The sequence below is a fragment of the Bubalus kerabau genome, chromosome 12, assembly GCF_029407905.1.
Source record: "Bubalus kerabau isolate K-KA32 ecotype Philippines breed swamp buffalo chromosome 12, PCC_UOA_SB_1v2, whole genome shotgun sequence".
Lineage (NCBI taxonomy): Eukaryota > Metazoa > Chordata > Mammalia > Artiodactyla > Bovidae > Bubalus > Bubalus kerabau.
The window spans coordinates 88,262,633-88,283,788 of record NC_073635.1 but is presented as its reverse complement, the minus strand read 5'-3'; the positions used below and the strand labels follow the sequence as shown (position 1 = coordinate 88,283,788).

General features: G+C 46.7%; 1 protein-coding gene and 1 non-coding gene across 2 annotated transcripts in view; both read right to left on the bottom strand.

Annotated features, from left to right (window-relative positions):
* Positions 1 to 21,156, bottom strand: part of MYO16 (myosin XVI) — a 518,261-nt gene that overhangs the window by 56,896 nt on the left and 440,209 nt on the right. The window contains exons 29-31 of the mRNA XM_055543007.1: positions 20,868 to 20,964; positions 15,763 to 16,009; positions 11,768 to 12,039 (exon numbers count right to left, since the gene is read on the bottom strand). Coding sequence (XP_055398982.1) covers positions 11,768 to 12,039; positions 15,763 to 16,009; positions 20,868 to 20,964 — 616 coding nt within the window. The remainder of the gene's footprint in view (positions 1 to 11,767; positions 12,040 to 15,762; positions 16,010 to 20,867; positions 20,965 to 21,156) is intronic.
* Positions 1,861 to 1,932, bottom strand: TRNAY-GUA (transfer RNA tyrosine (anticodon GUA)). Its single transcript has one exon. It is a non-coding gene; the product is annotated as a tRNA-Tyr (tRNA).

The window sequence follows — 21,156 nt, the reverse complement described above, 5'->3', positions numbered from 1 at the left end:
GCGCGCCCCAGGCCCCAACCCGCGCCGGCCTGCCCCCTCCAGGGGCCCCGTCCCCCAACCCCGCAGGGTCCGGGTCTCCCCACACTCCCCGCGACTGCCCAGGAGAAAACCAGTTTTGGTCTTGGAGCTGGAGGACAACCGCCACCCATCAAGGAGGAGGTAAACTGGCCATAAGGAGGCCCGGGATGCCAGGGATAAAGGGCCTGGGATGTGGCGGGGAGGGCACCTCCCATCTCCCCTGGAGCCTGCTCACACCTGGGTTCTAAGGGCCTGACACGTGAGGACTGAGGACTGGCCGGACAGATCCTCAGGACTTCTAGGAGACTGGGAGAAGGCGCAAATCAGAGACTTGGTGCCCCCTGGGTGTTTCCTATAGGAAATCCTCAGAAGCTGGGTTGTTGAAATAATCTAGGGCTTCCCTGGTAAGTCAATGGTAAAGAATCCACCTGAAGTGCAGGAGACACAGGAGACAGGGGTTCAATCCCTGGGCTGGGGAGAACCCCTGGAGAAGGAAATGGCAACCCACTCCAGTATTCTTGCCTGGGAAATTCCATGGACAGAAGAGCCTGGCGGGCTACAGTCCATGAGGTTGCAAGAAGTCAGACATGACCGAAGCAACTGAGCAGGCACCCAGGCGACATGAACACAACCCACCAATGAAAACAACTGCAGCACGGAGAGATTATCTTTCTAAAAAGAACTTTGTGAAAATGGTGCCAAGAGTGAGTTTTACAATTAACTAACATACTTGGGCTGGAAGAAGCACAAGCTGGAATCAAGATTGCCGGGAGAAATATCAATAACCTCAGATATGCAGATGATACCACCCTTATGGCAGAAAGTGAAGAGGAACTAAAAAGCCTCTTGATGAAAGTGAAAGTAGAGAGTGAAAAAGTTGGCTTAAAGCTCAACATTCAGAAAACGAAGATCATGGCATCCGGTCCCATCACTTCATGGGAAATAGATGGGGAAACAGTGGAAACAGTGTCAGACTTTATTTTTTGGGGCTCCAAAATCACTGCAGATGGTGACTGCAGCCATGAAATTAAAAGACGCTTACTCCTTAGAAGGAAAGTTATGACCAAACTAGATAGCATATTGAAAAGCAGAGACATTACTTTGCCAACAAAGGTTCGTCTAGTCAAGGCTATGGTTTTTCCAGTGGTCATGTATGGATGTGAGAGTTGGACTGTGAAGAAAGCTGAGTGCTGAAGAATTGATGCTTTTGAACTGTGGTGTTGGAGAAGACTCTTGAGCATCCCTTGGACTGCAAGGAGATCCAACCGGGTCCATTCTGAAGGAGATCAGCCCTGGGATTTCTCTGGAGGGAATGATGCTGAAGCTGAAACTCCAATACTTTGTCCACCTCATGCGAAGAGTTGACTCATTGGAAAAGACTCTGATGCTGGGAGGGATTGGGGGCAGGAGGAGAAGGGGATGACAGAGGATGAGATGGTTGGATGGCATCACTGACTTGATGGACGTGAGTCTGAGCTCCGGGAGTTGGTGATGGACAGGGAGGCCTGGCGTGCTGTGATTCATGGGGTTGCAAAGAGTCAGACACGACTGAGCGACTGAACTGAACTGAACATACTTAAATCCTAACAAACAGTAGGGAAATCAAGAGTGTTATATTTTACTAAGAACTTAAGTGGGAACTGAAGTTGGAAAGAAGGACTGTATTTAGAAAAACAAACAAGCATACTGTTGTGTATTAGTTGCTCAGTCCCGTCCGACTCTTTGCAGCCCCACCTGGACGTGCAACAGCTACATGGACTGTAGCCTGCCAGACTTCTCCGTCCATGGAATTCTCCAGGCAAGAATACTGGAGTGGTTTGCCATTTCCGTCTCCAGAGGATCTTCCCGAACCAGGGATTGAACCTGGGTCTCCTGCATTACAGACAGATGCTTTACCATCTGAGCTACTAGGGAAGCCCAAGAGCATACTATTAGAACTAATTTTGGAAGAGGCAGAAAAACTATTTAAATATGACTCAAAACATTTATTAAAGTTAAAAATTCTGAAAGTCCTTTTCCTAATATTTTTACTATAAATCATAGTAGATTTTATTGAATACAATTTCTCTGGAAACTGAGACGTTAATTTTAGAAAATTACATACAGTTTTGCTGAAATATCAAAACTTCTCAAAAATCGTGAACTGTTTTACCAATTTGGTATTGTGCTAATCTGTAGGAAGTCTTGATCTAAATAAGCACATCTAATTTTGCTGAGTTCCTGAGTTATTTAAGGCAGGCAGCCAGGCATTTCTGTCATTATGACTGTACATATGAGAGTCTCCACCTCACTTTGGGGCAACAATTCCACTTTTAGGGTTAAAATGAAAGGCTCTGGAGTCAGACTTGCATTCAAGCTCCAGCAGGACCAGCATTCCATGCTGTTATTCATTTAGCTGTGTGTTTAACCAACATTTCTTAAGACACATCAGTGAATACACAGAAAATGTTCCCTGTCTTCCTCTGCCCTCTTAGCTGAGTCAGGGAACTAAAAAAAAAAAAAGTTATTTCTAATTCTATAGCAATTAGAACATGATATATATAATGAGGTGGGAAAATACAGGCCATAAGAAGGGGTCACAGAATTGGGTGTGTGTGCGTGCTTGTGGTTCTGGCATTCATGCAAATTACAATTTTAGAAGACCTCTTGGTCACATCCCTCTAAGCTTCAGTATGTGAAAGTCGCTCGGTCGTGTCTGACTCTTTGCCACCCCATGGATATACAGTCCATGGAATTCTCCAGGCCAGAATACTGGAGTGGGTAGCCTTTCCCTTCTCCAGGGGATCTTCCCAACCCAGGGATTGAACCAAAGTCTCCCACATTGTAGGTGGATACTTCACCAGCAGAGCCACCAGGGAAGCCCAAGAATACTGGAGTGGGTAGCCTATCCCTTACTCCAGCGGATGTTCCTGACACAGGAATGAAACCGGGTTCTCCTGCATTGCAGGCAGATTCTTTAGAACTGAGCTATCAGGGAAGCTTCAGTATAGTCATGCATAAAATGGTGATATCAGTAATTATCTCAGAGAAATAAAATGGTGTGTGCAAAGGGCTTAGTTCAGACGCTGGCACTTTGTAAACATGAAACAAATGGGAGACATCCAGACGAGAATGGAAAAGAACAAAGTTAATTTTCTAACTCAATGGACATCTTTGGAGGCCAGTATTATACAGGGTTCACCAAAGCAGCCAACTTTTAAGAGCAGAAAATACCCCCAAATGCACAATTCTGTAATTAATGCGCATTATCCCAAAGGCTTTCAATGCGCTAAAGCACAGCAACTCATAAGCTTCTCCCAGAAACTTAATGAACCAAACAAAATTTTAACATTAGTATTATAGACTTGTTCTGAAGATTTGAATAATTTAAAGGATGTGTGGCAGACTGTATTTTCCAAAATTGCCTTCAACAATATTCTTAGCCCCTGCTGCTCTTCCAGAGCCTGGAAGCTAGAAGGACCTCTGTGCCGGCCCCATGAATAAAACATGGTGAAAGGAACACCGCGCCTCCGCTGAGGCTTGCCGGGGCGGCGTGGCCCTGCTGGCTCCTCCTCTCTTGGGACACGTGTCTCGGTGGCCCTGATCTCTGCGGGAGAAGTCTGCGGACGCTGAAGCAGCCCTGCTGTGGGGAGGCCAGATAGAGGAGAGAGATGACAGAGCACCATCTGCCCCAGGCCCCAGCTGTCTGCATTTCCCCAGCCCAGACTCCAGAGACCCAAAGAGCTGAGCCTGTGGGCTGTCCCCGCCCCGCTGCCGTCTAAGTACAGCTGGGAGACAGCTTGCAGGACAGGGCCTTAGCTGATGCCAGCCAACTGCTAGAGTGGAGAGACAGACAGATCGACAGACAGACAGAGAGAGAGACAAAGAGAAAGAGACAGAGAGAGACAGACAGGGAGAGACAGAGAGCAAGACAGAGAGACAGACAAATAGAGAGACAGACAGAGAGAGAGAGACAGAGACGGACCGACAGACAGACAGAGACAGAGACAGAGAGACAGAGAGAGAGAGACAGACCGACAGAGAGAGACAGAGACAGAGAAGAAACAGAGACAGACAGAGAGAGAGAGAGAGACAGTCCTACAGACAGACAGAGAGACAGAGACAGAGAAGAAACAGAGACCGAGAGAGAAACAGACACAGAGACAGACAGACAGAGACAGAGAGAGAGAGACAGAGAGAGAAAAAGAGAAAGACAGACAGAGAGACAGACAGACACACACACACACACAGAGGGAGGGAGGAGACTGCTAGTCTTCGTCATTTTAAGGCACTAAAGTTTGGAGAGGTTTGTTACATAGCAGCAGACAGCTACTGCAGATACTGGAACCTGGAATGCAGTGCTACTATTCACAAGAAACGCAGACTTTAAAAGCCTGGCAGGAGCCTTGGGAGACGGGAGAAATCTTGACGGTACTGTTAGCAGAAGTGTGACCTTCAAGAAAGCTCCCGGTGAGATTTAAAGCAAAGTGAGAAAGATGCTGGAAGCGGAAGGAAACATGGCCGGTTTTGCACCTTTGTGGAAAGCTTAGCAGCCCTGTCACCTGCAGCCACGTGGACACCAGCCAACACGCGTGAGGAGCCGGATGGTCTACGACAGGTCTCGTCAGTGTGTACGAGCGGACTCCTGGGTACCTCTACTTTCCCGTGGGCAACACGGGAATAAAGTGGTGAGCTAAAGAAAGGACCAACTATTAACTGTAAAGGAGCCTGGGATTTCTGAGTTTGAAAATAAGATGGTTTCTCCCTGGGCCATCCAGATAGCAGATAACTCTGAAGTTAAGAAATGCCTGGTAAGCAGAGATTAAATCCGGGCTTATTTTCAGGAAAATATGATCTGAAGATGAAGCCAAGGTCGTAACTATGAACCACTTTATTAAGACCCAAGAAAGACTCGAGGTGGTGTTTCATGGATCCTTTCAAAGAAACAAAACCACAAGACACTCTAAGAATATTAGAACTGTATATATAAGATATATAACCATACAATATAAGAATCACAGTCTAAGAATATTAAGGGTATTGCCCTACAGAAATCTTTCGGGAAAAAAAAAAAAAGGTAGAGAGGAGGTTATCTTAAAGAGATTTGTAAATGTGGCTTTGACTAAAGGAGTGGAATTTGATTCACAGGAAACTCAACAAAGTTTTTAAGGGAATTGTATCAGCTTGCAATGAAAAAGGAAGAATCAGTACAAGATAAAGAGGTTCTGGTGCCTCAGAGTTCTGTGAGCAGGAATCAGGCTGAGAAAACGACCACCCCCCCAAACAGGACTAGCCTCTTGTAGACTAGGAAATAATATCCTAAGGTAAGCCAAGATTCCAGAGCATGGATCAAATGGCCATGGAAAATACTTTCTAGGCACCAAGACTAAATCCTAACCAAGCTACAAGCAACATGCTAGTTGTGAGGAGAACAGGTAACTGCCTTCAATCGTTAAGGACAGTCCTAGACGAGCTGCCCACCTAAGGAGCCTGGTCTGAGCAGCTGGGATACGTGGACTGGATTTACATGGTAGGATCTGGAACTGGGACTTGAGCTTGGTAGTGGGGTGAGGCTTTGGGGAGTTCAGGGAAGGGGTGAGTGCATCTTTGAAGCTGAAGCTCCAATACTTTGGCCACCTGATGTGAAGAGCTGACTCATTGGAAAAGACCCTGATGCTGGGAAAGATTGAAGGCAGGAGGAGAAGGGGATGACAGAGGATGAGATGGTTGGATGGCATCACTGACTCAATGGACATGAGTTTGGGTGAACTCCAGGAGTTGGTGATGGACAGGGAGGCCTGGCATGTTGAGGTTCATGGGGTCGCAAAGAGTTGGACACGACTGAGCGACTGAACTGAACTGAGTGCGTCTTCCCTGGAGAAGGAAATGGCAACCCACTCCAATATGCTTGCCTGGAGAATCCCACGGACAGAGTTGCTGGGTGGGCTACCGTCCATGGGATTGCAGAGTCGGCCACGACTGAGTGACTGAGCATGCACCCAGACATGAGTGCATCTTCCATGTGGGAGCGATGTGAGCTGTTTTGTCCACAGTCAGAGGCAGTCTGAATTTCCCAAAGCTTGGCCACAGCCGAGTTCCCAGTCCCATCAGGAGGTAGAATCTGTCTGGCCCATGTGTGTGCTCAGTCGTGTTCAACTCTTGTGACCCCATGGACTGTGGCCCACCAAGTCCTCTGCCCATAGGATTCTCCAGGCGAGAATACTGGAGTGGGTTGCTGTTTCCTCTTCCAGGGGGTCTTCCCGGCCCAGGGGTCGAACCCGAGTCTCCTGCAAGTCTGCTATAGTGCAGGTGGATTCTTTATACCTTGGAGCCACCGGGGAAGCCCCAGAATCTACTTCATCTTTCCTAAACCTGGGTGTGCCTTTGGGACTGCCTGGTGGATGGAAGTGGTGGAAGTGCTGCTGTGTAACTTCCAAGGCAGGCTCATCAAAGGGAATATACTGACCACCGGGCACTCTCTTTCCTGGATCATGTGCCTTGGACATGCTGACTCTCCGTGTGAGAAGCCCAGCCACCCTGCAGCTGTCATGCTGCACAAACCAGGTGGAGAGACCCCGAGACACAGAGACGGCCAAGCAGTCCCAGCCCTTAGACATTCGGGGGCCCCCGGAGGTGCAAGTCACCGGCTTCCAGGTGACTGCAGTTCCCTCCTGTGGCTTCATGGAGGACCCTGAGTGACAGCCTCTCATGCAGATGAGCCCAGACCCTGAGACAGTAATAAAATGATCAGGCTCAGATGCCGATGCCGAGAGCTGCCCAACAAAACCTGTCCTGTGCCGCTGCTTCACCATCCGGTGGTCACCATGTTGGTGGGAACGTCCGCTTGCTGGGTTTAGAAACTCAGCTCCTCAGGAAAAGCTCTCCGCTGGGAGCTTCTCAGCAAAGAAAAAGTGAAGTCACCGCCTGTTCTTCCCTTCCTGGTCTCTCTCTGCAAAGAACAATCCTAGACTTCTAAAAATCCTACTTTCAAATAGTTGGCTCTCGCTTGTTAATAGTTTGCAAACACATGTTAAAATTTACTGGCTCATAAAATTGTTTCCAGCTTTTCAGGCACAAAGATAGTGAGGAAAAAAAAAAGCCCTGGCCAGACGACCATGTTTACTGGATGAAAACCTCTAGGAAAGGCACATGTTACGAAAAACAGGACTCGGCATAAAGGAATCTACTTCAGGGTGACCTAACTACTGGCGTCTCTACAATTTTTGACCTTCACTCTCTGGTCGCATCTCTTTTCACTCTACAGCCTTCTGAGTTCTTCAGCAGCTTTATTTCATAAAAGAAAAGATCTTGAAGTTGATTTGTGGTCTTGTTCTTATGAATGGTGTTCACCCAACATTTCAAGCAGTGATCAAATTTCCTTCCTATCTTTTGCAGAAGACAGATAATGGTGTGATACAGTTCTTGGTGCAGAAAACTCAGTATTCCCCTTGTGGTAAAACCATGAATTTGAAATTAGTGCTAATTTACTCTAGCGCCACTAAAAGCCTTTGGGTACTTTGGGTAAATTAGCATAGATGCTCTGAGTTAGGGGCTTCCCTGGTGGCTCAGATGGTAAAGAATCTGCCTGCAATGCAGGAGACCTGGGTTCGATCCTTGCGTCGGGACGATCCCCTGGAGGAGGGCATGCCAACCCACTCCAGTATTCTGGCCTGGAGAATTCCATGGACAGTCCTGGAGAGCTGCAGTCCATGGGGTCGCAAAGAGTTGGACACGACTGAGTGACTCACACTTTCACTTTCTCTGAGTTAAAGTCCCCTCATGGTTCAGCACATAAAGAATCTGCCTGCGATGCAGGAGACACAGAAGTTGTAGGTTCGATCCCTAGGTTGGGAATATCCCCTGGAAGAAGGCATGGCAACCCACTCCAGTAGTCTTGTCTGGAGAACCCCATGGACAGAGGAGCCTGACGGGATACAGTCCAAATGGTCACAAAAAGTCGGATATGACTGAACGACTAGAGACGCAGGCATGCTTGTCAAAACAACACTACAATCTCCAGCATCTTTACTTCGAAGAGTTGTATGTGTTCAATTGAACAAAAGTGTTTAGAAGGTTCATGAAAATTTTTTAAATGTACAAAAATAAAAAATTTTTTTGTTCTCTTTAAACAAATAAAAAGTTAAAAAAAATCAGTGCTGTCTATAATGCCATATACAATGACAAGGAGGAACCTGGAGATTGTTCTACTGAGCGCTGCTGCTGCTGCTGCTGCTGCTAAGTCGCTTCAGTCGTGTCTACTCTGTGTGACCCCATAGACGGCAGCCCACCAGGCTCCCCCGTCCCTGGGATTCTCCAGGCAAGAACACTGGAGTGGGCTGCCATTTCCTTCTCCAATGCATGAAAGTGAAAAGTGAAAGTGAAGTTGCTCAGTCGTGTCTGACTCTTCGAGACCTCGTGGACTGCAGCCCACCAGGCTCCTCCGTCCATGGCATTTTCCAGGCAAGAGTACTGGAGTGGGGTGCCATTGCCTTCTCCCCTACCGAGTGACGTAAGTCAGACAGAGTAAGACAAATATCATATGATAACAGTTATATATGGAATCTGAAAAAAAAGGGGTACAAATGAACTTACCTATAACATGGGAGTAGATTTACAGAATTACAGGAGACAACAAACTTATGATTACCAAGGAGGTAAGGAGGGATAAATTGGGAGATTGGAACTGACACACACACTGTATATAAAGAGATAACTAATAAAGGTCTGCTGTATTAGTATTGGGAACTCAACTCAATACTCTGTAATGACCTGTCTTGGGAAAACAAGCTAAAAAAGAGTGGCTGTGTGGACACGTATAATTGATTCACTTGGCTGTACACCTGAAACTAACAGAGCATTGTAAATCTACCATACTCCAGTTTAAAAAAAATCAGTGCTGTCGGATCGACTTCCCACCAGCTGCTCTGGAGTCCTTGGCACTGATGACTGAGAAACTGAACTTTTAGACTTTGCTTACTTTTAATTATTTTAAACTGAAATAGCCACTAGTGGTGAGTGGGCACTTTCTGGACACCTTCGGCTCCTGCGATGATGGCGTGAAAAGGACCAGGGCCACTGCTGACGGATGGTGTGCTAGACCCTGCGGATCGGAGCGAGTGAGCCCGAGTCCTAGAGCGACAGATGCCAGCCAGCACAGCTGCTCTACCCAATCAGTCAGGTTAATTTTCCCATCTGTAAAGACCCACTTAAAACACACTGCTGAACGCAGGGATTCACCTGGAGCCTCAGGAGACATGTGATGACTGTCAAGCCCTCAGGATTAAGGAAGAAGCACTAATGTGGATGGTGAAGAAGCAGCAGATTTATGGACTGGCCCTGCCTCTACGGTGTGAGATCCCCCGGGGTGGGCCGCAGTGGGGAGACACCAAAAGCATCTCAGAACCACCTGTGAGCTGAGATTATATTTTAAGAACCTATAATTTATATAAAAGTCTTGCAAATCTAATGATATCACAGCATGTTTTTTAAACAGGCAGCATTTAGCAGCTTTCTGATTCTCCATGTAGAAGGAATCTCAAGAGTTTTACACCTGGGGTCTTTCTTGCTTCCTTTCATTAATCTTTTTTTTTTTTTTCCTGTCATTTGCTTTTATGTATATTTTTATCCCCTGTGGTTCTTGACTAACATTTTTAAATTGACATTTGCTTTCTGCCGCACATAGCAAAGACTCTCAACTGTAGCCTCAATATTTTGTCTCCTTTCCCAACTGTGTGACAATTGGCACCTGACTTCTCCAAATTCTCAATTCCAAGGCAGGTAGACTTCTCATGCACACACAAACAGAAAGCATGTTTAGGCTTTACAGGCTATTGCAAGGCCTGTTTATACAAATTAATAGAGTTCATGGATGGTGTTCAAATTTGGTTGGGGCTCCGTCTTATATACAAGATTGCAAATTTTCCATCTTGTTTAGTACTTTTTTTTAATTTATGATGCTGTCTTGAGTCTGTATTTTACATTTTCCCATCCCATTGTGCTGTGCTGTGCTAAGTTGCTTCAGTTATATATGACTCTTTGTGACCCAATGGACCATAACCTACCAGGCTCCTCTGTCCATGGGATTCTCCAGGCAAGAGTACTGGAATGGGTTGTCACGCCCTCCTCCAGAGGATCTTTCCGATCCAGGGATCGAACCTGCATCTCTTATGTTTCCTGCATTGGCAGGCCAGTTCTTTGCCCCTGGGAAGCTCCTCCCATCTCATTAGGCTTAGCCTTTTAGATGCTATTCTTCCTTTCCTAACATATCCCCCCGGCCCCAGTTTTATTTCAACCACAGTGATCTGCTCTATAACCCACTGTAGAAATCTACAAGTAATACTGGTGAAGTGGGACCTGATCTGCCTTCTCAGGGAGCATATTTACAACTTGTAGAGACTTTAAGACCCTCCTAGTTTGTCTTGTACACTGGGAAGAAGAGATGGGCTTGTTCCTTTGGAAGGCCTTCTCTTTCTATTTATGTTCACATCTAAATCCACCTGAAGGCTCTCCTCCAGACGGTTTCTCTCATGTTTTTGCTATGTCCCTTATTATCATGATGCTGAAGACACACATTTGTCCTCTTCTCCCAAAGTAATGAATTTCTCCTTCATCTCCATCTAAGCATTACTGTAACGTGACTCGTACATGACAACAGCAATTTCAAAAAATTCTCCTGAAGATCTATTCTTTCTAAAGTAACGGATGAAGAGCGTCTTTGAAGATTACTAGGGTCAAGTCCTTGCTGTGAAAGATCTCACAGACCAGATTTCTGGTCCATGGTCTGCCCATCTCCTTGGTGTCAAAGATGAACTTACGGCTTTGCTGAGCTTTGGCATTTTTGGCTCATTTATTTACCAAAGAATTTGTGTTCCCTCCTCTGTTCATGTAATATTTTCCAATGAAACCTATGCAGCCATCTCATCTAGAATCTCACCTGGCATCACCACCTCTTTCTCTATTTCCCTATGCAGCCGTGGTCTTCTAAAATACTCTGTGTATTTATCTGTCTCTTGTGTTTTCCATCTGTCTCCCCCACTAAAGTGCAGGCCCCAGGAGGGAAGGTATCTTGGTTTGTTTCATATATTGTGCATCCTCCTGAGCCTAGAATGGGGCCTCACATTCCAAGGGTGAGAGCTAAAATCTGTGAGGTTGTTAAAATATTCTGCAAAGAAGGACTGCCTCTGCATTTCATAATTCTAAAAATTAGTAATTAAGCAATAATGCCACATGAACTAACCTATGATAAGTTTACTTGAGAATAAACTGTGGTTTTGCCTAAATATGTCTAGACCACCAACGCAGAAACTTTTGTTGTCTGGTCTCCAAAATTTCACTCATTGAGTTCTGCCGAGTCATGTTTCTCCCCTGCGTGAATTGGTTCAGTTACTCTGTGCAGATAAAGCAGGCTTAATTTTTAATTAGGTTGTGATAACAGGGAAGCCGGATGAATCTCTTTAGCTTTCTAATTCGCAGAAGTTTACATGGACTAGCGACCGACTTTCTGAACTGTTCTGTTTGAGGCTCCTCATTGGATGTGGAAGTTGGGATAGGAGTGAAGGAAAGTGATATATAAGTAGCTTTTCCCTAAGAGGCTTAGAGATTTGAATTAATATTCTTTATCTTTAATGATTAAGGGGCCCCTGGCAAGCCAAGGATGGATTTAATTCTATTAAAAATATACCAGGGCGGCAGTGCTGCACGGGGCACCCAAAGGCCGGAAGTCAAGCATCCATGACCCAGCGGGGCAGCCCCTTCCCTCCCCAGGGCTAACCTTCATTCGCCGAGTCCCTCGCTGCAGCCCATAGGCAGGCGCTCACAGCCTCGTAGGAGGCGCTCAGCCTCGTGGCTGGGTCCCTCTTTGGCTTGGGCGGAGGCTGTTTCCGTGGCGACGGGAGGCCGCTGCCGTCATCCAGGCTGAACACCGAGTGCAGAGAAGGGGGCCTGGAGGGCGGACCAGCCAGGGACTGGGCCAGGCCGTCCACTGCCGCGGGGACTGAGATGGAGCTACAATGGAGACGCCTGGGTCCGCTCTTGTCTTCAGCTCTGTGGGGAGAGAATGAACATGCAGAGCCCCAGCGGAGGGACCCAGAGCCATCATTCAGACGGTAGCAGTGAAGCGGCTCAAGCACACGTCATCTCGGCTCTTGGGTAAATCCGCCTTCCCGCGAGGCTGGAGGATGCCTGCGGCGCTGCGGTACCCAGGGCCTCTCGAGGCAGCCACTCCATCCTTCCAGCCCCGCTTCCCGACAGATAAGCACGTGCGAACCTCATCATGATTACTTCAGAAAAACATCTCACCCAAACCCAAGACGTCTCAAGGAGTACCACATTTGCCATCAGGCATTCGCTGAGTCAATTTTTCACACTCCGATTATTAAGCAAATCAAAAAACCAGAATTTCAATCTGAATGATAATTTCTGGGAAATTCATCTTAATAGAGAGTTACTGATGCATCAATTGCTGGGAGTTCATCACTGTTCATCCTTGCAAAAGAGTATATACTTATAATGATCAAAGATTTTTATTTTCCCGGTCTCTCTTTCCCTTGCCATTTAAATTCCATCAGCAATTATTTAATTATGTGCAGAATTGTTATTTTTCTTCTGTGGCTCCATCTGGTTGCCCAATGCCAAGTGAACTGCTGGTATTCAATAAGTAAATAGACGAATGCTTCTTCACTTAATTTTATAGCAGGCAAATGAATACATGATGAAATTGAGAAATTGGGGTGGCTGTTTAGCTCCAGCAGAGAAAATAATAAATATTATTCTGGAAGTCATATAAAATTAATAGTTATCTGGTTAAAAAAAAATTTCCTTCTGGCTTCACATGTCAATGTAATCGTGTGCGAGGGAGATGCCAATGCGTTCATTTCACAAGGAGTCTCGGAGCATTTGTTTTTATAATTATATCTTTGTGTGGCAGAGAACCAACAGGGCTGGGATCCACTGCCAGGCAGATCAGACGCCCATGTAGGAAATGAACGAGCTGAAGATGAAAGTGTGGCACTCGGAGGATAATTTGTTTCCCCTGTAATGTTTAATTACAGTTTTCCGTACAAAGGGAATTTTTTCAGCATTTAATCACTGAGATAGTTGAAGCTAATTAGTGAGGGACACACCACCATTTCCACTTTAATAAAAAATCATTTGACATCACAGTCAAGGCCAAGGGGGGCGGTCATCTGCAGTGAGGAGCAACCAGATATTGCTGTGTTCCTATGGGAAAGTACCTCCCTGAGACTTTGGGAATGTCATGTACACACTGCTATATTCAAAGTGGAGAGCACAAGGACCCACTGTAGAGCACGTGGAGCTTGGTGTCACCTGGCAGCCTGGATGGGAGGGCCTGGGGAGAATGGATACATGTATAGGATGGGAGGGGCTGGGGAGAATGGATACATGTATAGGATGGGAGGGGCTGGGGAGAATGGATACATGTATAGGATGGGAGGGGCTGGGGAGAATGGATACATGTGTAGGATGGGAGGGGTTGGGGAGAATGGATACATGTGTAGGATGGGAGGGGCTGGGGAGAATGGATACATGTGTAGGATGGGAGGGGCTGGGGAGAATGGATACATGTATGGGATGGGAGGGGCTGGGGAGAATGGATACATGTATGGGATGGGAGGGGCTGGGGAGAATGGATACATGTATAGGATGGGAGGGGCTGGGGAGAATGGATACATGTATAGGATGGGAGGGGCTGGGGAGAATGGATACATGTGTAGGATGGGAGGGGCTGGGGAGAATGGATACATGTGTAGGATGGGAGGGGCTGGGGAGAATGGATACATGTATGGGATGGGAGGGGCTGGGGAGAAAGGATACATGTATAGTATGGGAGGGGCTGGGGAGAAAGGATACATGTATAGGATGGGAGGGGCTGGGGAGAAAGGATACATGTATAGGATGGGAGGGGCTGGGGAGAATGGATACATGTATAGGATGGGAGGGGCTGGGGAGAATGGATACATGTATAGGATGGGAGGGGCTGGGGAGAATGGATACATGTGTAGGATGGGAGGGGTTGGGGAGAATGGATACATGTGTAGGATGGGAGGGGCTGGGGAGAATGGATACATGTGTAGGATGGGAGGGGCTGGGGAGAATGGATACATGTATGGGATGGGAGGGGCTGGGGAGAATGGATACATGTATGGGATGGGAGGGGCTGGGGAGAATGGATACATGTATGGGATGGGAGGGGCTGGGGAGAATGGATACATGTATGGGATGGGAGGGGCTGGGGAGAATGGATACATGTATAGGATGGGAGGGGCTGGGGAGAATGGATACATGTGTAGGATGGGAGGGGCTGGGGAGAATGGATACATGTGTAGGATGGGAGGGGCTGGGGAGAATGGATACATGTATGGGATGGGAGGGGCTGGGGAGAATGGATACATATATGGGAAGGGAGGGGCTGGGGAGAATGGATACATGTATGGGATGGCCGAGTCTCTTCATGCTGTTCCCCTGAAACTACCATACACTGATAATCCACTATGCCCCAAATACAAAATAAAAAGTTAAAAGTCTGGGGAAAAACAATCTTCCTGACAGCAAATTAGGATGGAAAGGACCAGGGAGGGCTATCGGGCACGAGTATCTTCATTTGTCACAGGGAGACAAGAGTGGTGACGTGGAGAAGGACCTGGATTTCTTCACTTGTTTATTTCAAGCTCAGCATCCACCGTGAACTCTAAAAGCTTTCCCTGAAGCTTTCCTTATTGGCAAAGAAGATGAGAGAGCTTCCTAAGGGAAATACAACACAGGCCACCACCGACCAAGTTCACTGCTTTTGTGTTTTTAGAGCGGCTTCTCCATTTTGGGGGTCAAATTTTCAGATGTTCCTGTAAGTCAGCCTTATTTATATATGTGACACTTGCGTAAAGATGTCGAGATCCCAGCTATACGTTTTTGCTAAGGTGGAAATATTAGATGACTTAAAACTCGGTTGGTGAGGAACTTCCCTGGTGGCCCAGTGGTAAAGAGTTCATCTGCCAATGCAGAGGGCACAGGTTCGGTCCCCAGTCCCAGAATATCTCACATGCTGTGAGACAACATGGCCTGGGCTCCACAACTACTGAGCCGGAGCCCTAGATCCTGTGCTTCCCAACAAGAGAACCCGCCACGATGAGAAGCCCACTCACTGCACATCGAGTGTAGCTCCTGATGCCCGCTCACGGAGACCAGAGAAAACCAGTGCGACAACAGAGGCCCAGCACGGCTGATCAAGACGAAATAAAAAATTAAAAACAAAAAATCTTGGTGCTTGAGGTGGCAAATGATACAGGCATTAGTGTAGCAATTATTTCACGTGGCCTGAACTAACACACAGAGCATCCGTTTTCTAGAAGGGACGCCCAGGCAATGTATCCTTTCAGATGTCAGGAGGTTTCACTTTACACAGCGGGCATGCATATATGAGTGTTCTTCTCCCTATGGTCACGTGTGATTGAACTTCACATTAAGAGCTATCAGCGCTGGGACTTCCTTGGGGTCTGGTGGTTAAGACTTTGCCTTCCAAAGCCACGAGGTGTGGGTCTGGTCCCTGGTGAGGGAGCTGAAATCCCACGGGCTTCGTGGCCAAAATACCGAAATATGAAACAGAAGCAATATTGCAACAAACTCAATGAGGACTCTAAAAATGGGCCATATAAAAAAAACTTATTTTGAAAAGCACTGTGGGCATTTTCTTGCCCCCCCCACCCCGATGAACCACATGGGTGACGGAAGCTGGACACCGCCCGCCTTTACCTTTTGGAGCTTTCCTCCTGCTTGCCCCTGGCCTCCAACTTCTCTTTGTGGAAAGCAGCGTTCATCTCGTTCCGAAGCCGGTCATTCTCGCGGGCAATGTCCGAGGCGTTCTGAACAACCAGGGCGTCATAGGTCTTCAGCCCCAGGTCCTCTGTGACCTGCAGGAAGCTGTTGATGGATGTGACCTCCTGCTGCCGTATGCTCCTTTTCTGATGCAAGTGCTGGCGGGCTAAAAATCCTCTGACCACTTCAGTGAAAGAACACAACGGTGGGTCAGAAATCCAGACGTACACCAACAAGCCACAGATACATCATGTCTAAAGAATAAGTGTTAGCTGCTCAGTCGTGTCCAACTCTTTGTGACCCCATGGACTGCAGCCCGCCAGGCTCCTCTGTCCATGGGATTCTCCAGGCAAGAATATTGGAATGCAGTTGCCATTGCCTTCTCCAAGGGATCTTCCTGACCCAGGGATCAAACCCAGGTCTCCCACATTCCAGGCAGAATTTTTACCGACTGAGCCACCAGGGAAGACATCATGTCTGAACAGCTCTAAAATAAAATATTCTTCACCCAGTCTAGGACTTTACTAAAACATTCTAATGTTGTCTTAAAAAAGATACCCACACTTTTAGGAATGACAGCAATGGAGGTAAAAACCCTTACCCTGACCGGGCAGGTAATATCCTGACAAAGCTCCCTCCTTCTATGGTAACACAGTCTGGACATTGATGGAAGGAAGTCCAAACCCCAGAGAATTCTGGGTGTGTCCCAAGGCACCAACTGCAGTATATCAGATTCTAACAGAAACCTCTGAGGCCCCTGGAAGTAGTCTCTGAGAATGTCATGCACATACTGTTCACAGGACTGGGATTTAAGTCGTAGAAAAACCAGCTCTGCATTTAAGGCTCTGGGAAGAGATTGTGTAGAAATGGGGCATCCTTCTGCTTTCTGGGGAAGCAGGGCTAGAAAAACATGCAAGAATCGGGGGAAAACAGGTGGGTGAACACACTTTGAAATCACTAATATGTCAATAACAAATGTAAGACTTGCAAAGAAGAATCATGCCCGCTGTTCAAAGGCACTGCCACATGCCAGGATCCCATCCCATCTTTCAAGGCCCAAACTCAACGATCACTGATGTACCCACCCCTTCAACCTGCGGGCTTCCAGGTGGCACTAGTGGTAAAGAATCTTCCTCCCAAAACAGGAGATACAAGAAACACGGGTTTGATCCCCGGGTTGGGAAGTTTCTCCGGAGAAGGAAATGGCAACCCACTCCAGTATTCTTGCCTAGGAAATCCAATGGGTGGAGGAGCCTGGCGGGCTACAGTCCATGAGGTTGCAAAGAATCTGACACGCCTTAGCAACTCAACAACAACAAATCTTCATTTTGTACCCAAAGAAACAGAAGCTTACTGAGGTTAAGAAAATTCCTCCAAGGAGACATGGCCAACCAACAGTAGAGGCCAGGGTTCGAACCTCTGCTCTTACGAGGCCAAACTCCATCATGCAGCCCTGGAGACATGCTCTGTAGCTCTCCAGATCGGGTCACAACAGGGAAGGTGTAAGGAAGTGCGTTTGGGATCAATATGAGGAAGAAATTCCCAACAATGAGCAAAGCTGGCAAATGGATCAGGCATGTCATGGGAAAGAGGGTCAGTTCCCAGTCCCTGGGCAAGTTCAAGAAACAGGATGGGCCCTGCTCAGGGAGGCTCTGACAGGTGTGGGGGGTGGGGGGGGAGCGGTTTCCAATTAGATGCCCAGATGTGTCTCTTCCCAGTCTAAGTTTCTAAGACTAGAAGGAGTTGTTTGGATTATAGGAAGAGCTATAATTGTAGGGAAAATTAATGTGGGTATGTGCTCAGTCGCTCAGTCATGTCCGACTCTTTGCAGTTCCCATGGACTGCAACCCACCAGGCTCCTCTGTCCATGGGATTCTTCAGGCAAGAATACTGGAGTGGGTTGCCATTCCCTTCTCCAAATGTGCTATGCTGCTGCTGCTGCTGCTAAGTCACTTCAGTCGTGTCTGACTCTGTGCGACCCCATAGATGGCAGCCCACAGGCTCCCCCGTCCCTGGGATTCTTCAGGCAAGAATACTGGAGTGGGTTGCCATTCCCTTCTCCAAATGTGCTATAAAGACACTTTATTCTCCTCTGTAGGGAGGAAATTACCCTGCAAAACATTAAGTGTTTTAAAATATTTCCTGGCTATGGGAGGACAAATGTGTAGGTATCTACATATGTCTAGGATATTTACTGAGATACCTTGACTCTGTTCAAATTGTTAATCAGCTATATCACAATACAAAATGTTTTTGGTTAATAAAAATAAATTTAAAAAAATTTTAAAGGGTGGGAAGGTGAACACAACTTTCTACAATTATGGCTTTAGAGGCAAAAAATACACAGATGTCTAAAATGCTCAAGGGCTCTTTTTTCTCAGACGGCAATACTAAATGTTTAGTTACTTTGAAATGCAGTTGTATTAAGTTAACTGTAGAAACAGTCATGCTGAACTAATCTAAAAGAGAAAAAGATTAAACAGTGAAAGGTACAATCAGACTTCAGGAATATAAAATGCAGAATAAAACGCAGAAATATTAACCATGTGACAGGCACAGGGAGAGAGAGAAGCAGAAAGCCTCAAACTGGCCAGTTGACTCGCTCATTTGAAAAAGAGAGACTGTGACTTTTTGGTAGCTGAAGGGGAGGGTATATTCAAGATGTTTAATCTCTCAGAATAAAGAGATGGTTAATGTGGACAAGCCAGACTTCTGACCTCCGACTACAGAAGGACAATTCATTGGATTTGTGTTCACCTGGGAATCCACTGTCTGCTGTTCAGACTCTGTTTTCCTGCACTTCACGCCAGTGATCGTCAAAAAAAATTTTTTTAATTGTTACAGGAGTTGCTAAAATGTGGCATCTTTACTATGAGACAACTAATGAACTAAATCTGCCACAAATAGGTAATTGATTGTCTCTTTCTGACAATTCCATGCAGGGTAAAATGAAGGTATACAGTCAGAGGAAAACTTCTGTTGGGAATAATCTGTAATTGAAATGATTAAACTTAAGAAAGTTACAGCTTTCTTCCACCTAATATTTACAAGGAAAACCTGAGAACTCTTGAAAAACTGGAAATGACTCCAGATGCTATAACTTCTGAGTGAATTTCACATGTGCAAAAAGGACCGAAGCTATGGTTCCAAGAGATGTAAAAATAAAAATCAATAAGTAAATACTTTGCATTGAAGAGCCTGTCAATTAAAAAAAATGCTTTTACAGCCATTATTTCATTTATGCAATAGAAAATTATGGTTTTTATCTTGGTGCCATTTTTAAAAACCCATTCTCGATTTTTATCATTAGAGCTAAGGAAAGAACCACGGTTCTGCTCATTTCTTGTTTCAGCTCTGCAGGGCTCAGAGACTTAACTCTGGTAACCAACCTGAGGAGGCACTTCTAGTGGGCACCCCTGCTGGAGGGCAGAGTGCACAGTCCTCTAATTATACGTTCCAGGAGAATGTGCATGCTAGTTGCTCAGTCGTATATGACTCTTTGAGACTCCATGGACTGTAGCCTGCCAGGTTCCTCCACCCATGGGATTTCCCAGGCAAGAATACTGGAGTGGGTTGCCATTTCCTCCTTCAGGGGATCTTCCCAACCCAGCGATCGAACCCAGGTTTCCCATATTGCGAGCAAACTCTTTATCATCTGAGCTACCAGGGAAGCCCTGAAAGAGTGATGTGTATAACAAGGGGGTGACTCCACAGCCCAGGGGCTAGCATACTCAGTCCCACCTCCAGCCCGAGGCTACAAATACACATTCAGATTCAGGGGGTCTGGGGCAGGCGGGGCCTGAGACTCTGCATTTCTCACCAGCTCCCAGGGGATGCCAGGTCTGACCACACAAACAGGAACTGCAAGGGTGGTGGTCAAGAGCAGACCCGTGAGCCCAGCCTTTCCCTACACTGTGTACGTAGGCTATATGTGTGCTTAGTCACTCAGTCGTGTTTGACTCTTTACAACCCCATAAACTGTAGCCGACCAGGCTCCTCTGTCCATGGGATTCTCCAGGCAAGAATACTGGAATGAGTTGCTACTTCCTTCTCCAGGGGATCTTCCCAACCCAGGAATCGAATCTGCATCTCCTGCACTGCAGGCAGATTCTTTAACATCTGAGCCACCAGGGAAGTCCGCAAAGGAGGCCAGACCAGCCTAACCCAGACAGAAGCAAGGACTGCACATAGCTGGGAGTTGGCCCTTTCCTCCCCGGAGGCTCCTCCCACCACCCCGATCACCAGGCTGGTCAAAGTGACCTCAGGGGACCAGGCAGAGAGCCTGCCATGTGGTCTGGGGTTTGGAGGAGTGGCTGCCAGAGGCTGACTGCAGGAGTAGCCCAGGAATCTGAATGCAGAGCTGCACCCAAGTGTCACATGGGGCTTTTTCCCTCACCGCAGGCTTGGAGGCTCCCTCTTCTTGTCCTGTGTTTCTTGCAGGATCAACAAACTGGTTATTTTCAAGGTGTGCATGTGTGCGTGATCAGTCACTTCAGTCGTGTCTGACTCTTTCCGACCCCATGGACTGTAGCCTACCAGGCTCCTCTGTCCATGGGATTTTCCAGGCAGAATATTGCCATTTCCTCCTCCAAGGGATCTTCCCAAACCCAGGGATCAAACCCTTGTCCTGTGTCTCCTGCATTACAGGCACATTCTTTACCCACTGAGCCAACAGGGAAGCTCATTTTCAAGGTGAGGGATGCATCCATTAAAAGATACGCATATCCCCTCTTCCAAATGATGGCTTAGGTGACAATGAGGCACAGAACTGCAGATGGAATGACCATGGAATAAAGCACACTCTGATCTAGAAACAGGTAAACAGCCAACTTAGCCACAGTGCTTTCTGAACTCCAGAAACCTATTTATTTGCCCAAAGGTGGTGCCATGGGATGGACAGACGTAGGGCCATGGCAGGGTCCTCACTAACGTAGGTCCCCCAAAGATTTAAACGTGGGGGTTCACTCAATGGTTTGTATTTCACAGTTCAGCAAAGTTCAGAAGTGTGACTGCACTGTGACTGTGAGATGTGTGACTGTTACCTTTTTGGCAGGTGATAATTTTTCTCTGCAGCTGGCGGCACAGATCGTTCAGCTGGCTGGCGTGCCAGTATTTCAGGAACACTTTCCGAACTCCAATCTAAAACGCAAACAGCAGGGAGACATTTAGCAGCAGGAAGATGCCAAAATAACAATGGGAAAATATTCAGGCAAGAGATTTTTTTTTTTTTTTTTTTTCAGAAAAGGATTAGCAGGAGCAAAGCTAACAAAAGTAATTCCAGTACCTCTTCTATTTTTTTTAAACATTTTTCCACTTAATCAAAATCTCAAA